The 16,403-nt window shown below is 47.0% G+C and overlaps 1 protein-coding gene across 1 annotated transcript in view; it reads left to right on the top strand.

Moving 5' to 3' along the window:
• The window catches only part of CEP78 (centrosomal protein 78), a 1,593,497-nt gene that overhangs the window by 1,309,316 nt on the left and 267,778 nt on the right, over positions 1-16,403 (top strand). The window contains exon 14 of the mRNA XM_069625901.1: positions 1,158-1,324. Within this exon, the coding sequence (XP_069482002.1) occupies positions 1,158-1,324 (167 nt within the window). The remainder of the gene's footprint in view (positions 1-1,157; positions 1,325-16,403) is intronic.

The following is a 16,403-nucleotide window of genomic DNA, read 5'->3' as shown; positions in this document are numbered from 1 at the left end:
TATCTCTTACCTTTGACCCAGTGTCCATTCACGCAACAAGCCAACATGTAAGCAAAGTTGCTCTGGCCAATCCAGTTTCCCTTTTTAGCAACTGCTGATTGTTGGCAAACAGTATGTTATCACACAGCTCTTATCCTGAGGTCGTTTTCATGGCTTTTGATTGCTCTGCTTTTATCTTTATGCACTATATTTCACTTGTAGTATTCAGCATTGTTGATGCCCTTCCTCAAAAATAACACACACTAGGGCCTCATTACACGGACGGCAGTAACCATGGCGCTACTAGCGCCATGGTTGCTGCCGGTATTTTACCGAGTCCGCCATAGTGAATGGCGGAATTACCGCCCTATTCCAAGGTGTGAATTCCCCATTCACCATGGCCCTTCCCCATTCCCATTTTTGCCCCCATAGGGCTCAATGGGAATGGGGAAGGTGGTAATTACGGTACCGCAAATTGCGGTACCGTAACTACCTCCTAGGTCCGTTTGCGGGTCCCATCCTTAACGGCTGGTAAAACCAGCCGTTAAGGTAGGGTCCCACAAAGGGACCTCGTAGTAAGGTGGTAAGGGTTTACCGGCACTGGTACCCTTACCGGTACCGGTAAACCCTTACCGCCGTCCGTGTAATGAGGGCCACTGTTCTGCTTGGTCTGTGTTGCTCAAGTGAGGGGAAGACAAGACCATACATAAGCGCAGTCCTTCACTTCCTCTCTGAAACTATCAAAAAGAAAGTGCATAAGGGCAAATGGTCTCTTGCTGCAAATCAGCATCAGAGGCGTGGCTGGGGGGCGAGTGGGGGTAAGCGGGCTAGCCTATAGCCACGGGTCTTTTGGTTGTAGACCCAGGTAGAAGCTCAGGGACTACAACCAAAAGGCTATAGCTAGCCCCGAATCCCGCCAGTCCTGACATTGGCTTAGCCCCTGATCTTTTCTAGACCTAGCAACACCCCTGCTGCAAATGGTTCACTCCTTTTTGTGAAGGACTGAACAACCACTGTCAACAGCTACTGCTTTACATTACACAGTAATTTCAGGGCAACGCGGTAGACCCGGTCGATATATGGACTACACATATGTGCAATATATTAGACAAGATTTTCCCGGCGGTTATGAAAGTCTTCATTTCGTGGTGAAACTTTGTTTGTCCTTCTTTTGACAGCTGGAGATTGAAAATACACGATTAAGACACATCAACTTGTCGCTGTCTGAGGCCATTCACAAGCACACAGAGGCCAGCACGCTGCTGGAAGATGACGGCGTGCTGGAGAGCATTGAGACCTCGTTCCAGAAGTTTCATGCCTTTCTGGATCTGCTCAAGGATGCGGGGTAGGTCACTCGTGTGCTCTCTTTCTCCCCTGCCCTACGTGCTTTACAGTAAAGTGGGACATTGCACTAACATTGCAGTGTGTAATGCTAAGAAGCTGCCACAGTGTGAGGTGTGCTAAGGTAATCTTGTGGGGGTGGAAGTTATACATCTATATATTTAGACTTGTATAGCGCTGCACGGAAAAGCAAGATGCATAATAAAGGGTGAGCATGTAGCTCCTACATCCAGCAAAGGAAGCAAACCCAAGGGAGGGTATAATGGGACTGTGCCTGTATATGCAAAGCAATGGAGTAAAGCTACGTGCGCGCCGACTGTAAACTGTGCTGGGTTCCGCTGAAGAGTTCAAGGGGAAAGTCACGAGTATGCACCCATGACTGTTTGACTTGCCTCTTCCTGGAATGATTCGCGTTTCTGTGGGCTACTCCGTGTGTAGGTGGATGATGGGGGCGGCATCTGAATTATTAAGACAAGGTCAGGAAAAGATGGCGAGCCGTTGCGGGTGGGGAGAGCGACCAGCGCCGTTCTCGTGTGCAGACCAGGCCCCCCTGCGAAGGTCCTGCAAGCCCCCATACACTGTTCTCCGGGCCAGCCATCACTAAATATTGATTATGCTCAGCGCCTGATTGCAAATCAGTAAGTGTTGGGGTTCCGTATTTGTCTAACTTGGCCCAGAAGAGTTGTGGGTTTTTTTGTTAGTTCAGGATATTGAGACTTGTTATAGTGTGTTAAACCTTTATGTATCCGATGAAGCATGCAACAATGTGAAACAAGCAGTGGCAATGCCACCGCTTGTGGCTTTTGTGTAGGCATTTCACAGGCACTGCTGTAATGAATACTACTTGGTAAGTGATGGTAGCAGGTGCAAAATAGTACGACTTGTAGGCACTGTGCATAGTATTATATATGGATTAGGCATTTTCCAGGCCCTACAGGTGCCGGAAAATGCCTAATCGGTATACACCAGGGCCTGGGTAATGCCTAATCCATATACAGCAGCCAAGCTGTTGGTTTTGCCAATGCTTTTTCTAACAGGACTTCATCCAAGGACAGTCATTCTGCTTATAAATCACGTGGCTTGGTTTATGCATGATTGTTGCACAAGTAGCTAGTTTAGAGCTCCAATTAATCCATGAACTCTCAGAAGACTGCTTTGAAATAACAGTGGGAGGCACTTTGAGCACTAAGGTAGATGTTACTGCTTGATATAGCTAGCTCAGAGATCCCAGGCAGGTGCGTTTTGGGTGGGAGGGGCAGGACATTGGTGGAAATGGCCATAAGGATTAGCATGGGCATGGGCAGTGAATGGGTGGGCTAACCACCAAACACCTACACGCTTTTTTTGTGTCCCTCCTCGCATCTCATCTCCCTCTTAGCTGCTATCCAGTGCAATAGGTTTGGCTTATAGGTGCTGCAGCACCACCTAATAGTGAAAACGAAAAATATTGCATTTAAAAAGACCTTTCATTAGTGATTCAACAAACCACAATGCTAAGCACTGGAGATAATTCAGTGCCCGATTCTGTAAGTAACGCAGGTCTGTGCTACTAGAAAAACAACATCCATGCCTCTGGAAAGTTCTCTCAGAATATTTTTTCTTGGTGAGCGTTTAATTATGTTACTTTTCATGTGTGTGAAATTGCTTGACAGGGGAAACACTATACAAGTAAGCACAGCCAGCAAGAATTCGGAAATGTGTCCAAATTGGGACAAAAACACATTTTAAAGCATTTTATAAAACCATATTGGCTAACCCACTATAGAATAGAGATACTTCTGAAAGGGGTGCTCGTGCAACAATGCAATACTTTGGCACAACAGCCAGAAACCGTTTTATTCCATCACAAAGAATATGTGTAATTGATGTACCCTTGAGAATCGATCTGCTATGCAGCAGAAGCAACTTTGAAATAGAACAAACATTGAGCCTCATAACCAGCACCAGTGTTTCCGGACCGGCACAGTATGACTCTGCTGGTGGGTGCTGTCCTGCCCGCCAGCGTCGGAGCTGGTGGACGGAATGGCACCCGCCAGCAGAGTTTTACGGAAGCACTGGCACCGTTATTAACAGTGCCGGTGCTTCCGTAGTCCCCATTCCCATTGAGTCTTATGGGACTCAAATGGGAAGGGGGATTAACAGTTTACCGGCGCCTGACTTCCCGGAATGCCAGGGTCGTAATCCCCCAGTGTTTCTGGCAAAATGAGGCCCATTGTATTTATTGCAGTCGTTACTTATATTGTGCCTTTTGCCATTTGTATCGTCTCAACATGCTTTGTGCTAGGAACGCCCTCGGGGACCGAAGTCCAGGTATAGGAAAAGTTCTACGATTAGACTTAAGAAGCGTTTGTTCATTTGGTCGAATTTAGGATTTAGGCGGGCTGGCTAGGTTCCAGTAAGTAGCCCAAGAGGTCAGGTACGTGGGCGGGCGCTGAGGGTGGTCATGACAGAGTGCTAGTACAGGAGAGTCAGTGTGTACCCAGCTAGACCGAATTTGACGAGGGTTGTCGCTGTATTCTAATGGCAGAGGGGTTGAAGGAATTCTGGTGTTTCAGCGCAAAAAATTATGTGACCAGCTAGACCAAATTTGTCATAGCCGAAACTGCATTCTGGAGTGTGTGGATGGATAGCCGTGCCTGGCGGCAAATGTCCACAGCAATGGTGCGTTTATACATTCTTTGTGAGTTATTTTGGGTGATTTGAAGTTTGTTTACGTTTTTGTTGGAGGTGCCGGCTAGGAGCGCATTGCAGTAGTCGAGCTTAGCCCCTATGGTGGCTCTGGCTATTGAGAGACAGTTTTCCTTAGTTAGGAAGGGTTTGATGGCGTTAATAAGTTTGGTACTTAGGGCGGAGGCAGAGACAATAGCACTGACTCGCCTGTTCATTGACAATGTGGCATCAGTGTGGACTCCTAAAGTCTTAACAGAGTATAGGAGAGGGATGATGCAATTGTCGATGTTAAAGTTGGAATAAAGACTGTCTAGCTTAGCTAGAGTGGCTTGTTGGCCAAGAATCAGAATCTGTCTTGTTCACGTTAAGGCATAGGCCGTTCGTGGCCATCCATGCTTGGATGGTGGAGCAGATTTGCCTAAGGGCTATGGCGTCTTGGTGATATGATCCAGTTAAGGGAAGGAGCACCTGGGTATCATCAGCATAATTTGTGTAAGCGATCCCAAGTGCATCAGGTTTATCAAAAAGGGGCTTTTTAAAGAGATTTTATAGTGTAGGAGCAGTACAGGATCCATGTGGGACACCACAGTGAATGATGGTTGTAGCTGCATTAGCTATGTTTGAGAAGACATTCATTGCTCTTCCTTTTAGGAAGGAAGTGATCCTGGAAGCTGCTTGTTCGGAGAAGTGTGCTGCTTGCGTGAGGTGTGCAGTGAGAGTTTTATGATCCACAAGATCGAACGCAGCAGAGAGGTCTAGGAGGAGAAGGAGGGCGGGTTTGCCATTGTCCAAGATTTGGGTGATCTGATTTTTTAGATCCAGCAGGGCGGTTTCAGTCCCGTGCCCTTTGCGGAATCCCGATTGTCTTTTTACTAGTATGGTGTTAGTTTCTAGGAAGAGTTGGATCTGTGTGTGAGCAACCTTGTCTAATATTTTGAGGAGAAACGGGACGGTTGTTATAGGCCGGTGGTTATTAGGTTGTGATGGGTCTAGTTTGAGCTTTTTTTTCAGGGGGACGCACCTAGGCCTCTTTGAGGCTATCTGGGACAATGCCTGTTTTTTTTTTAACAACTTTATTTATTTTGGTTACAACGTTATCTATGCATTACATGTTTTATTGTGACTCCCTTTACATATAATATGCATGCGGCTTGACCATTACCCCCTGCCAGTGGTCCCTCCTCTGCCACCTGTTTAGTCTGTGGTGCTCTGATGGTTTGGAGACTCGTCAGGACTTTGGGGGCTAAGGAAGTTCGATATCAGGCGGGATTGAAATGTTAATGCCGGGAATCAGGAGTGGTAGTCCAGTATTGGTGCCAAGCAGTCGGTGGAGCGACCCCTCCTTAGCCGCTGTGACCTTCTCCGCCACCAGGATCTTCCAAACTTTTATCCACCAGAGGGCCAAAAGAGGATCCTCCTGAGCTTTCCACTTCCGTGCCACTATGATCTTGGCTGCAAGCAGTAGGTGTGTAAGCAGTTTGGCAGATCATCCTGTTGTGGGATAGTAGTCTGGGCTCACCACCCCGAGAAGGACCACCTCCGGGTCCATCGGTAGTTTGCGTTGGGTGATGTCTTCAGGATCCGCAGGACCTCCCTCCAGAAGGTCTGTACTGTCGGGCAACCCCCACCACATGTGGAAAAAGGATCCCTGCTCGCCGCAGCATCTCCAGCAGCTCAGGTCTATGTCAGCGTTGCAGTGGTGCAGGCAAACTGTGGAGTAATACCAGCGGTGAAGGAGCTTTAGGGCGCATTCCTTGTTTGTAACTGTACAGGATGGGTGGAGTGACCTCTGACGGGCCCATAGGATCAGAGCTCACCCTCGAGTACTTTAAGATGAGATAGCTGCACCTTGAGGTGGATGGGGTGCGGGATTGTCTTACTCCAACACCAATCAATAAGGACAACTCAGTGGTTTGGCAAAGGGAAGTCCGTTTACAAAAAAGGGGGAAACATGGAAAACAACAGTGATGCGATCGCCCGTCTCGCTTCAACTACCAACAATCTTCATTCAACAGCAATAGATACAGCAGAAATTCGTCATCATTGATATGTAACACTCATAAGTTTGTCATACAATTCTATTGGTTGGAAAAGGTAACTTATATATAGGTGCTATATCTGTATATGGTAACGGAGTGTGAGGATTGGTTAACTTTTATCAGGGGGGCTTCTACGCCCTTCCCTCTAACATTACTTATGCAAACGTCACTAAAAGTATGACATCCCATTGGTTCTATTAACTATAGGACCTTACTTGATTTGGCCCACTGTGATTGGGCTGGCTACAGCCCTAAGCATAAATCTCCAATTTAATTAGCAGCATGCAAAATGGTCACCCAGATACAGGATGTCCCAAGATTCACCCAGCCTCCCTTCCATCAATCAGTACTTTATGGCTATGTGTCAATTAGTTGGCTGAGGATGGCCTCGAAACTGTAGCTTCTTGTCAGGAAATGTTATGATATCTCCTGCTTTGGGTGACATCAGACGTTGGTAACTCTTCGCGCTTGGCTGGTTACGTGTTAGCACACCGTTCATCTGCTTCGTTTTCCTTCTATTTGTGCATTTAATTCTCCTTTTCGGCCGCCACCTACCTGGGCCCCCTTATCTCAACCTTCACGGGGCAGGCTGCTCTGCTCTTAAGTTTCGATTCTCCGAAGTTGCCACCCGCCTCCCTCTCTTGGGTTGGCCTTGATTTCCTAGGCATGGCCTCCTCCTTGCTGAGAATCCTGGCCTGTTTGATATTTAGTAATCTGGGTTAATTCTGCTTTTGTATAAAGTGGACTGCACTTATAATGTGCTTCGTCGAGGTAGATATATAGCTGGCGCTTGCCCCTCTATTCTTCTACTAAGCATAGCAAGCCGCACTATTTTCTTAGCTTCTTGCGTTAAATGCCTATGTACAGGCGTTAGCTGGTTGAATACTTTCATCCTGCTTTACAGTTAGGTTTCTTTATATTTCAACATCGTCTCTTCTTCTATGTCTGTGATATCCTTATCTATGGTGTCTCGTCTTAGTGTGTCATCTTTTGGTTGTCGTTCGTTCATCTGTACGTCCGTCCGGGCCCTTGTGACGTCATCATTCGTCTTCTGGGACAGTGTTTAAACCATCTTCGTTTTGTGTCATTTGCTGGTATGGTTGTCTCAATGGGTATCTTACTGCCCATGGTTGCCTGGTTATTGGCATTTCAATAGGTATTGCTCTTCTGATTGGCACTGGACAGAGCCCTAGTGCAGCTCTCTTCTGGTTTATTTGCTCATCATACGTCACATATCTTGGCGTGCACGTTCCTGGTACTTCGAAATGGGTGGCTGGAGTGCAGGCCATAACAGGGACCTCCTCTACACTCCCCCTTCTGGTCGGTTCATCTACCACTTCTGCCTCCTTCTTTGGATTAGTCTTACTTAAATCTATCTACCACTCTGTCGCCCGCACCCTTTGTCTCCTCTCCCCCCTGACTCCATCTCTGGTTCCCTTTCCTCCCTTGGCTGGCTTCCCTTTCACTCCCATCTCAAATTTCAATTTCTCTGCCTAGTCTTTAAATCTCTCTATGGTCTTGCTCCCCTTATCTCGCCTCCCTCCTCTCGTTCTACACTCCCTCTCGCTCCCTTCGCTCTGCCGACCACTTCCTCCTCCTCTCTGTTCCTCCTTCCCCTTGTGCCTCATCCCGGTTCTGCTCCTTCCATCTCTTAGCCCCCCTACACTGGAACTCCTTACCCCTCTCACTCTGCTCTATTTCCACCTTTTCCTCATTCCGAACGTCCCTCAAATCTCTCCTCCTCCGTTCCCCGCCTTGAGACCCATCCCCCTTCCTTCTCCCCTCCCTCCTCTCCTCATCTTTCTTGATCCTCTCCTCCCCCCCTCCAATCTCTCCCCTCTCCCCTTCCTTTCTCTTCCCCTCCCCCCTCTCCCTCTCAATTCTACTGCACTTCTCTCCATCTTGCCTCCAGTTAATTGCTCTACTTATTGTTTTGTTGGCCTGATTCTCAATTAGTTAATTTGCTTCTACTGTTACTGTTATGTTATTATCTTATGTATCCTGTTGTTATAATGTGCAGCGCTTTGGTGTACAGCGCTATATAAACAAAAATAAATACAATATACAAATACTTAGTTTTTCTGCTCCAATTCTTCACTTTCTGGGTTTGTACGTGATGGTGTGTAGGAAAGTCTCTTCGGAGTCCATATTTTTATCTCTCCTTTCAGGCTTCCTGCTGTTTTCACATGTTCATCTTTATTCCAGGTCATTAGCTGACATTGTCCATTTGGGCTGCAATAGATCCATTTTCCTTCATAATTTCTGCGTTTCCTGGGATACAGGAACTTTGTTCCTTCTGGCGCATATTCGCTTGCCTTCACAAAGTCTCTTATTTCATCGTCAGTTAGGTCTCTGGGCTTCCATCCTGGTTTGACATCAATCATGATCTTCATCCCTATGGCTTTCTTTGCAGTTTTCTGGCATTGCGATATTATTGTTTTAATCACACAATATCCTAGCAATATCATCACTAGCAGGGCTCCCAGAAACTTCAATGTCTCTGCCATCCATTGTGGGATGCATGAGCATAGTGATCCAAACCAGCTGTCATCATCAACTTAGTCAGTTTCATCGATCATCTGGTTCTGTAGGTTAGTCAGCATACCTATGGCTTCTGTTAAAGTTCCATTTTCCTCATCATGAGATGGTATACATGTGCAACATGATTCTCCTATTTCTGCACCAACTCCTCCATCCATAGCTGTGATCATGTCAAGTACATATATGTTCTGGAGAGTCATCAGTTGGATTGCTCTTAACTCTTCCTTGATCGCATTGAATCCCTTTATTGTCGAGCTGATGGTCTGTAATAACTCCCACCTGGTGATTTGCAACCATTTAGTTTTTGCTCCAACCTGGAATCTTGGCATGAGGATCGTTGTGAACACTGATGAAGTGAGGCTGAACAGCCTGTGTTCATATGGGATTGCATGGAATGCTTCTTCTGATTTGGCAGAGAAGTAATTCTCTCTCTTCCTTCGGGATACCAGTTCCACAGATCTCCTCTTCCTCAGGTGAGCATCTGCTTTCGGGAAACTGTCAATATTCAGATCACTTTTCGGGATCACTAGTGCTGGAACGTGGACATTCACTATCGTGCATATGCCCCCCCAGTTTCTTGGCAGTCTGATGTATGCCTTTGATCCGCACGCCCAATAATGATCCATAATAACTGCAGTTCCATGCGTCATTCCTGGAGCCTCAAAAATGTGTCCACAGTTCTGGTTCTCTCCCATCTTCCTCCCCAAGTGCCATTGTTCCCGAAACACAATTTCGGGTTTTCCACTGGCACTATCTGCAAGGGTCCTCCTCTGTCTTCAACCCATGTCCCTAATCTTGTGAGTTTCGGCCATAAAAGTTTGCACAACCTCTGTGAGTTCTCTATTGCTTCCTTATAGGCTCCAAATACCATCCATGCTCAGCACATCATCACTCCTTCTTCCCATCCGTTTGCTCAAAGCACTGTTCAACAAATCTGCATTTGGCCTCTATTCTTCCAATTGTTTGCCTCTTCTGGAGTTTTTCCCTGGACATTTAGCTTTGGGTTCACTTCCCATCTGATTGCTGCTCCTTTAACTCCAGGCTTCTCATAGCTGATCACATGATTCCAAGTATGGGCTCTGTTTCTAGTCTTAATGTCCTGTATATAATCATCTTCATCAGGATAATTTGTCTCTGTTGCCCATATCAATGAGGCATCCTTCCCCATGAACTGGCCTCTGGTGTTGCACATTGCTACACGTGATACACAATGTGCTGTTGGGAAATCAATTTCTACAGCTAAGAAGATCTTGGATTTCCCCATGCTGTATGGTAGAAGTGCACAAACGAAGCATTCTCCCTCTGAATTCCAGCTTCCAACTTCCTTCATGTTTTGGTACCAAATGTTGTTTCCTAGATGCGCTGTGCTATCCAGGTAATCGTTTAGTTCATTATTATCTTTGTGTAGGCTTCTTTTGATTCTTAGTGCTTTCCTGTATGTTGCTATAGCTACATCCCTAAATGCATTTGTATGACTTTTTCTTGCTAGAGGACTCTTAGGTGTTTCGGCCCATGGTATAGGTCTCTTCACCTGCAGCCTTTGAGTGGACAAGTGTCTGTCTGCTTCATCTTGGTCCTCATGCATTTCTTCTCTGCTTCGTGCAAGTTCCCATGCTAACCAGCCTAACACCGGTCCGGTATATGGCTGCATTGTAGACCTTTTGCACCAGCTTCACTTCCTCAACCTTTCGAGTTGTCTCCTTTTTTTGATTCTTTTCTTGTAACAATCTACAGTAACGTGTGATAGTTAACTGTATTTCAGCCCAAGGTATAGCCTCAACTCCTACCAATTTCTTGAGCTGTTTCTGCACTGGTTCTGGCAACCCTTGGCACAATATGTGGTAGAACACCGGTATCGATTTCGTCCAAGTTTTGTGCTTTTCGAGTACCCATGCGTCTTGAAAATTCTGGATATAAATTAACAGATCTTCTGACGCCTTCATTTTTCGAGTCATTATAGCTCCCATATCGGAAGTGTCTGGGTAAAGCACTCTTAGCGCTTTCCATACTGCAGCTCTGCAATTGTTAAATGGCGCTCCGGCGTGCGCAGTGTTAATTGTGGTTACACCAGGGTACCCTGCCCGTGTCCACACATCATCTGCTCTCTCACCAAGTATGGCGATCAGGAGACCTTTAATGTCCCCTATGTCCAGCGTGACTCCCCCTGTCATTTTTTTCTAACTCATGTATCCACTTCCCGGCACCCGATGTCCGCATTGGAAGCTTATTTTTCAGGTTTTCACGATCCAGGTGTGGCCATGGAATATATTGTGGTCTTGCTCCCCCCTTTTCTAGTAGCGGAAATTGGAATGCGCAGCCTTCTTTCTCTTCTCTCATAGCTCTCCTGTCTATCGGAGGGTTAATATTCCCACATCACCGTCTACCTGGCAATGTCCTTAATCTGTCTACATAGGCTGGTGACGACACCCTCCTCTGACCATGGGGTGTTCCTTCATGCCGCTCGGACTGTGCGGCAGACTCTGATGTCCTCGAGGCAGACTCGCTAGCATCTGACCATAGTTTCCACAGTCATGTATCGGTTCTCCTTCAGTGACTGGCTCTGCTTTGAACGTGGCTGGGTTCACTGTTCTACAAATGATTATTTTGATCGATGGATTTGATATGATCACTTAATAAGCAGAAGCTCTCTGAGATGTCAGTGTGCCTTTTGGTTTCTCCAAAATGGCAAATAATGAGTGCTCCAAGTATAACGTCAAGGAACATCCTATTACAATGGTTGTCGCCTTCTCTATGGCGAACGCTGCGGCAGCTAAACTTTGTTCGCATGGGAATTGACATTTCATAACTGGGTCCAGGTTCCCACTGTAATGCCAGGGGCTTGTACCCCAACAAGGTTCTTTGAGCGAGCACTGCCGTCATGACCATGCCATCTGTGTGCGAGAACAGGTAGAATTCCTCTGCATAATTAGGAATTCCGAGAACTGGAGCAGTACAAATCGCTCTCTTAAGTTCTGCAAACCCTTTTTCCATCGCCTCAGACCATTCAATCTTTTCCTTTGTCACCCGGGCCTTCTTTAGGGCCTGAAGTAAGGGTTTACTATAGGAGCTGTAATCGAAGATCCATGCTCTAACATAGTTGCACAGGCCTAAAAAGCTCTGCATTTGCTTTATCGTGTGTGGCTTATCCGTGTTCAATATTGCTTCGGCCCTTTCTGGAGTCATCTTCTTTCCTTCATGTGAGATCAGCTGGCCTATGTACAGCACTTCCTGTTGACAATATCGTAACTTTTCTTTGTCAACCTTATACCCTTTCTCAGCCAGTATAGGCAGTAGCTGAACAGAATCGAATCTGCATTGCTCTTCCGTGGTATTGCAGATTAGGATGTCATCCACATATTGCAAGACAACACTTTCTAATGCAATATTGCTTAGGTCCATCTGTAGGATTCTATTGAAAATGGACGGGGACTCACAGTACCCCTGTGGCAGCCTCGTGCTTTCCAGACGCATTTGTCTGAACGTAAATGACGTCAGATCTTGTGAGTCACGGTGCAACAGGATTGAGAAAAAAGCATTTTTCAAGTCAATCACTGTGAAATATTTTGCCTTGACGGGTATATTACATAGAATTGTAGATGGATTTAGGACTAAAGGGAACTCGGCTTCAACAATATTGTTTAATGCTCTTAAATCCTGGATTAAACGCCAAGACCCTCCCTTTGATTTCTTGACAGGATAAACCGCTGTGTTACATGACGATTCTGACGTCACTAAGATGCCCTGGTCCATCATCGCGGAGATTTTCTTCGCAATCACTTCATCTGCCTCTCTGGACATGGGATATTGTCGGACTCTCGGCAAAATTGCTCTTGGCTTTAGTTTAATTTTCACTTCTCCCACCCCCTTCAAGAGGCCTATGTCATATGGTCCTGTTGTCCACAATGAGGCAGGTATTTTAGCTATATCCTCATCAAAATATTCTGGGCGTTTCAGCGCCAACATCATTCTTTGAGGCACTTCTCTCCTGATCATTTTTACCCAAAATACGAGACTCACTTCCACCCTTGTCTCTTCTGAGTCTGGTTGTTCTTCAAACGGATCGTCATCGGTGACGTCAGTTACTCGATGCCCTTCTTCAATGGCGATAATCGCGCACCATTGTCTGCCTTCATCATCGTAGCCTTCGACCAATGCTACTTTCCCTCGCACTACTGCCGCATGTATCATCAAGGGAAATACTTGTCCCTCCTCTTCATGCATAGGTATTCTTGGTCTGAATAAAAACTCACCAAGGGTTCTCATAGTTCTATCTGCGAGGCCTGGCAATCCCGCCATAAGCACACGCACGCTATATGCAAAGACCTCTGGCTCTAATGGTACAGCTCTCATGGCTATGTGTCCTGAGTATGCTCTGATCATTTCACATACATTTGAGTAATGCATCCCCGCAGTGGAGCATACTATGCCCTCCTCCGTAAACAAAATCGTCATGTTCAATTTTGTCATTTAGTCTCGACCCAAAATGTTTACTGGGGTCTGACTTGAATACAACAAAGGTACATTCATTTCGCACTCTCCCACGGAGACTGGGAGTGTGTCTGTAAAGGGAACTCGACTGTGAGCTCCTGTAAAACTCTGATTATCTATGGCCTCGCCGGACAAGGAAAACTTGCCTTCTCGTATGCACGAGTGTGTTGCACCCATGTCAACTAGGAAGGATATTCTTTACTACCTATAACGACATTCACCCTAGGTTCTCTGTGAGGGTCTGGTGTCATTGATAGGATAGAGCACATCAGGGTTCCCAGTGAGCTGTCCTAGTTCATATATAAGTTTGGCCCACTCTACACTTGCAGATTTTCTCCATTCCCAGTGTTGCCTCCCCTTCCGGAGTGTATGCTCTGAGAAGGTTGCGGTGGTGCCTGTTGGGATTGTCCTTGTGGCGAATTTCCCATGTTCGGTGGTTGAACCCCTTGTTGCGCACCTTGCTGCATTCCTGGTGCTTGCTGCTGCACCGTGTGATTCTGTGCAACGCCCTGTTGTGAGGTTTGCAGGTGGATTTGCTGTGCCTGCTCCCTATTCCTTGGCCATTCTGCAACATGCCTATACTTCTGCATGTGCGCGCCAAATACCCTGTCATTCCATACAACCAACATACTGGTGGTGGTTGGGTTATTTGTCCATTCGACATGTCTGGACTACCATTCTGCACATTTTGAAAACCTCCCTGATTATTTTTGTCATGATCTCTGCTTCCAAAAGATCAGGACTTGCCCGACTCCCTTGGAAGCAGACCCATAACCCCGGTTCCGAGTGCCAGCCAGTCCCAATTGGGACCTTTTGGACCCTGTCCTGGCGCCAGTGGCACCAGGCTCATAAAGATGCCCAGTCCCAGCGCTGGAAGCGCCGGGCTCATAATGCTTGGGTGGACTTACCTGCAGTAGACCATGCTGCTTACTTACCTGCCAGTTGAACCCCTGATCCTCTTCTGTTTGGGACTACTTTTCCTGTTGGGTGGGGCAGGAGCCACTCCCTAGGTTCAGAACACTGGAACTCTTCTGGAAAGCAGGAACTCTTTTCTTACCTAGGCGTGGCTGTGGAAGGAGACACCTAAGCACTACAGGAGGCTATTTAAACCACACCCGATGGATGAATCTTGCTTTGCGTTATTCTGCATTCTCAGCAGCAGAACGCTCATCGTGTCTTCTGCTTCTGATCCTGGGCCTAAGGGAACAAAGGCTTACCATCCTGGAATCCAGTCTTCAGCAGCACCTGTAAAGACAAAGAAAGAACAGGTTAGCACTACGGTCTTCAGTGGCAGCGCATCTCTTACCTGGTCCATCGGCTGTCACCAACGCCTCGCGCTGCATTTCGGCATCTGAAAGACAAAGGCTTACCTACTCTTCGCATGCTCCGGATGTCTTCGCACTGCATTCCGGCATCTGAAAGACAAAGGCTTACCAGCTCTTCGCACGCTCCGGAGGCCTTCGGCGCTGCATCCCGCATCTGAAAGACAAAAGAAGGTGCGTTTAAAGACATTGGGCAACTTTATTACTCACGTGCCATTACTCCTTCCCACGCCGAATCCAGTGGGTATTCCAGCACCCTTCAGCTTCTCTAAAGCTCCGAACTTGTACCTGCAAGATAAAAGGGACAGTTAGTGCGCATCGTGAAGCAGGCTACAAGCGCTTACTTACGTGCTTCCAGGCGCTTTCATTCCTCACGCGGGTTCGATCCTCAACTCTCATCAGCCCGCCATCCGCCATCGCCGGAACCCTGCAAAACAAGAGATATCATTACAAAAGACTTTTAAGACATTTGAAGTGCCCAGAACTTACCGTTCGTGCAGTTAACGACAGACAGCAGTCCTCTGAGGTCAAGAGGCCTGCACCCTTATCCAGTGAAGAAACTGGTTACGGCACCCTGCCCCGAGGCAGATGGAGAGCTCGGCGTTCACTTACCTAAGGTGAGGGCGTTAACCTTTGGGGTTCTACAGGAGAAGAGAAAGGGAAGAGGAGAGAGGCACCCAATAACCCCAGTTCATTAATCCCATATTTTCTATCTGCAGACATCTTACTCTTCGAGTCAGACATACAGTGCACAGAGGTCCAGCCCAAAGAGCCAACCGTGTGTTACACATCACCTTTGAAGATACGGCATTCACCCAGTCAAGACCGGCGCCTCTGCGGGAATCAGGTGAGCGTTACAATTTTGGAAACCTCCCTGATTGCTCTGCCATCCTCTTCCTCTAAACCCTCTTCCCCTCCGGTACAGTCCTACATTGCCCTGGTTGTTCTGCTGTGGATTAGACACTTGCTGCATGTTTTGTTCAGGTGGGTTAGTTAGCATGGCTCCTTCGAGAGCATACTTTGATCATTTCTTTTGCACCAGCTTCGCTTCCTCACCCTTTCGAGTTGTCTCCTTTTTTGATTCTTTTCTTGTAACAATCTACAGTAATGTGTGATAGTTAACTGTATTTCAGCCCAAGGTATAGCCTCAACTCCTACCAATTTCTTGAGCTATTTCTGCGCTGGTTCTGGCAACCCTTGGCACAATATGTGGTAGAACACCGGTATCGATTTCATCCAAGTTTTGTGCTTTTCGAGTATCCATGCGTCTTGAAAATTCTGGATATAAATTAACGGGTCTTCTGACGCTTTCATTTTTCGAGTCATTATAGCTCCCATATCGGAAGTGTCTGGGTAAAGCACTCTTAGCGCTTTCCATACTGCAGCTCTGCAATTGTTAAATGGTGCTCCGTCGTGTGCAGTGTTAATTGTGGTTACACCAGGGCACCCTGCCCGTGTCCACACATCATCTGCTGTCTCACCAAGTATGGCGATCAGGAGACCTTTAATGTCCCCTATGTCCAGCGTGACTCCCCCTGTCATTTTTTTCTAACTCATGTATCCACTTCCCGGCACCCGATGTCCGCATTGGAAGCTTATTTTTCAGGTTTTCACGATCCATGTGTGGCCATGGAATATATTGTGGTCTTGCTCCCCCCTTTTCTAGTAGCAGAAATTGGAATGCGCAGCCTTCTTTCTCTTCTCTCATAGCTCTCCTGTCTATCGGAGGGGTAATATTCCCACATCACCGTCTACCCGGCAATGTCCTTAATCTGTCTACATAGGCTGGTGACGACACCCTCCTCTGACCATGGGGTGTTCCTTCATGCCGCTCGGACTGTGCGGCAGACTCTGATGTCCTCGAAGCCGACTCGCTAGCATCTGACCATCGTACCCCTTTGTCCCTTGGGAGCCGCCTTTCGTGCCGTCTCCCTTCTTCATTTGCCTCGCGCTCCGTCTCCTCTCCGGAGTCGGACATTGATTGTTCCCAATTCACGCAACTCCTTGTGTCATCATCGTTTTT

Source organism: Ambystoma mexicanum, chromosome 6p (genome assembly GCF_040938575.1).
Source record: "Ambystoma mexicanum isolate Mex_15411 chromosome 6p, UKY_AmexF1_1, whole genome shotgun sequence".
Lineage (NCBI taxonomy): Eukaryota > Metazoa > Chordata > Amphibia > Caudata > Ambystomatidae > Ambystoma > Ambystoma mexicanum.
This window is presented reverse-complemented; position numbering and strand designations above follow the sequence as displayed.